The sequence below is a fragment of the Sinocyclocheilus anshuiensis genome, unplaced genomic scaffold (assembly GCF_001515605.1).
Source record: "Sinocyclocheilus anshuiensis isolate Anshui unplaced genomic scaffold, SAMN03320099.WGS_v1.1 scaffold68, whole genome shotgun sequence".
NCBI classification, from domain to species: Eukaryota; Metazoa; Chordata; class Actinopteri; order Cypriniformes; family Cyprinidae; genus Sinocyclocheilus; species Sinocyclocheilus anshuiensis.
Genome location: NW_015555741.1, coordinates 1,686,942 through 1,688,963, shown reverse-complemented (window position 1 = coordinate 1,688,963; position 2,022 = coordinate 1,686,942). Strand labels below are relative to the sequence as shown.

Below are 2,022 nucleotides of genomic sequence, written 5' to 3'. Positions count from 1 at the left end.
ACTGTTATTTTTAACTAAAGCAAGCGGCTGCTGCGTGCATGGTTTGGCATGGCAGAATGCCAGCAAAGAGCGCTACATTTATAATATCTAAAAGACATCTCAGTTCATCGAAATCTCACAAATCTCTGTTATAACACAACAAATATATCATGAATAAGCATAATGAATCTTTCATAATGTCTACAATTCGTGTGTTATAATGAGAGGATTCGTGAACACGTAAATTTCAGCACTGCATTCCTCAACGCTGCAAACACGTGTTATAGACTAAATAGAAACTGTGCATACGCTTGCACCTGTTAATCGTTTATATTTTATATTAGTTCATGTAGCTTTTGTGCAATAGATGAATAACAATTTATTTGTTTTAGATATTGTATGTTTAGATATTTCTATTTTGCGGGAGTCCCGTGAATCATTTTATTCTCCCGCATCACACACGAGTCTCTGCACTCGCCTATCAAGTCTTGTCCCGCGGGAGCAGGTCTCTAATCCACTGGCACTTGACTCACAGTGCGTGTGCTACATCCTTGTTACAATCTCCAGATTATAAAACACTGCATTCTGTCAGCAATGTAACGCGGCAGTAACGTATAGAGACTTCGGCTTGTAACTATACTCTAATTACTATTTTGAAAATTATAACGCGTTAAATTACTCCGTTACTAAAAAAGTAATCAAATTACAGTAACGCGTTACTAAGTAATGCGTTACTGCCCAACACTGATTATGCATCAACTACCCATATGTTAAACTGCACTTTATACCATTTAGCACCATCTTTGTGGAACACTGCTGATGGCTCTATGACCTGGTTGCCATAGTAACAAGGACACTGATCAGCATGTACACAGCGACCGCCTTCATTGAGGTAGGTTCCCTCAGAACAGGTGCAACCATCTACAGGTGTGAAGGACCCTTGGCAGGTGTTGTCTTGTTCACTGAGAGAGCGGCAGGTGCTGCAACAGCTGGTTACCCCGTAGGAGTACTTCATGTTCCCTGAACACTTCGAAATCATGTCTGTGTAGCCAGAGATAGACAGAGGCAGATTTGTAACAGAGTGCACATACAGTATAACTATTTGTTAGTATGTGTACTTTATAAAGTTCTCACCACAGGGGTCAGAATCCATCCAGCCCTGGAGAATGACTCCTCTGGCAGCACAGGCGTGGGCATAGTTGGACACGGCCGCACACATACACTTCCTAATATCTGCACATTTGCAGGTATCGTAGACACACCACTGCAGAGAAAAATAGATTGAAGTCTGAGTGAAGCGGCTATTCGAACAAGGAAAAATGTAGGGCAGGACTTGATTTTGTCCATCAGGAACTGATTGAATCATCTGAAGTTCTAGATCTAGTCACTGTCCACTACCAGTACTGCTCCCATCTGTTGTCTATGCACAAATAAAAATTCTCAACTCTTTACTGATGTATAACATTTATCATCTTTTAATTAAGTTTTATGATATCACATAGTGATAGTCACATATAGAATATAGGCTTTACTTTAGTTGCACATTCATATAGAGACTTTTTGAACTTCTATTATAAGCTTCTATGTGAACTGGACATTTCGAGACTCACACCTACACTCACCGGCCACTTTATTAGAAACAACTTGTTAGTAACAGGTTGGACGTCCTTTTGCCTTCAGAACTGCCTTAAAGGGTTAGTTCACCCAAAAATGAAAATTCTGTCATTAATTACTCACCCTCATGTCGTTCCAAACCCGTAAGACCTTCGTTTATCTTCGGAACACAAATTAAGATGTGCCACACGGATACGTTTTCTATGTTGTTTGTGCTTTGATTTGAAAGAAAACAACATATTCGTGTGGTGCGGCTGACACAGAACAACATACGCTGTTTGCGTTCAGTGGATACTCTCCAAACTGGCGCTAGAGGGTGACACGGAGGAGACAAATTGTTGAATAAAGTCTTTTTTTTTTTTTTCTTTTGCGCACAAAAAGTATTCTCGTAGCTTCGTAAAATTACGGTTGAACCCCTGATGTCACATG

At 40.1% G+C, this 2,022-nt stretch overlaps 1 protein-coding gene across 1 annotated transcript in view; it reads right to left on the bottom strand.

Moving 5' to 3' along the window:
* LOC107673228 (mucin-2-like) overlaps positions 1 to 2,022 on the bottom strand; it is a 24,062-nt gene that overhangs the window by 11,523 nt on the left and 10,517 nt on the right. Inside the window, exons 17-18 of the mRNA XM_016466726.1 lie at positions 1,114 to 1,243; positions 768 to 1,020 (exon numbers count right to left, since the gene is read on the bottom strand). Of these exons, the coding sequence (XP_016322212.1) occupies positions 768 to 1,020; positions 1,114 to 1,243 (383 nt within the window). The remainder of the gene's footprint in view (positions 1 to 767; positions 1,021 to 1,113; positions 1,244 to 2,022) is intronic.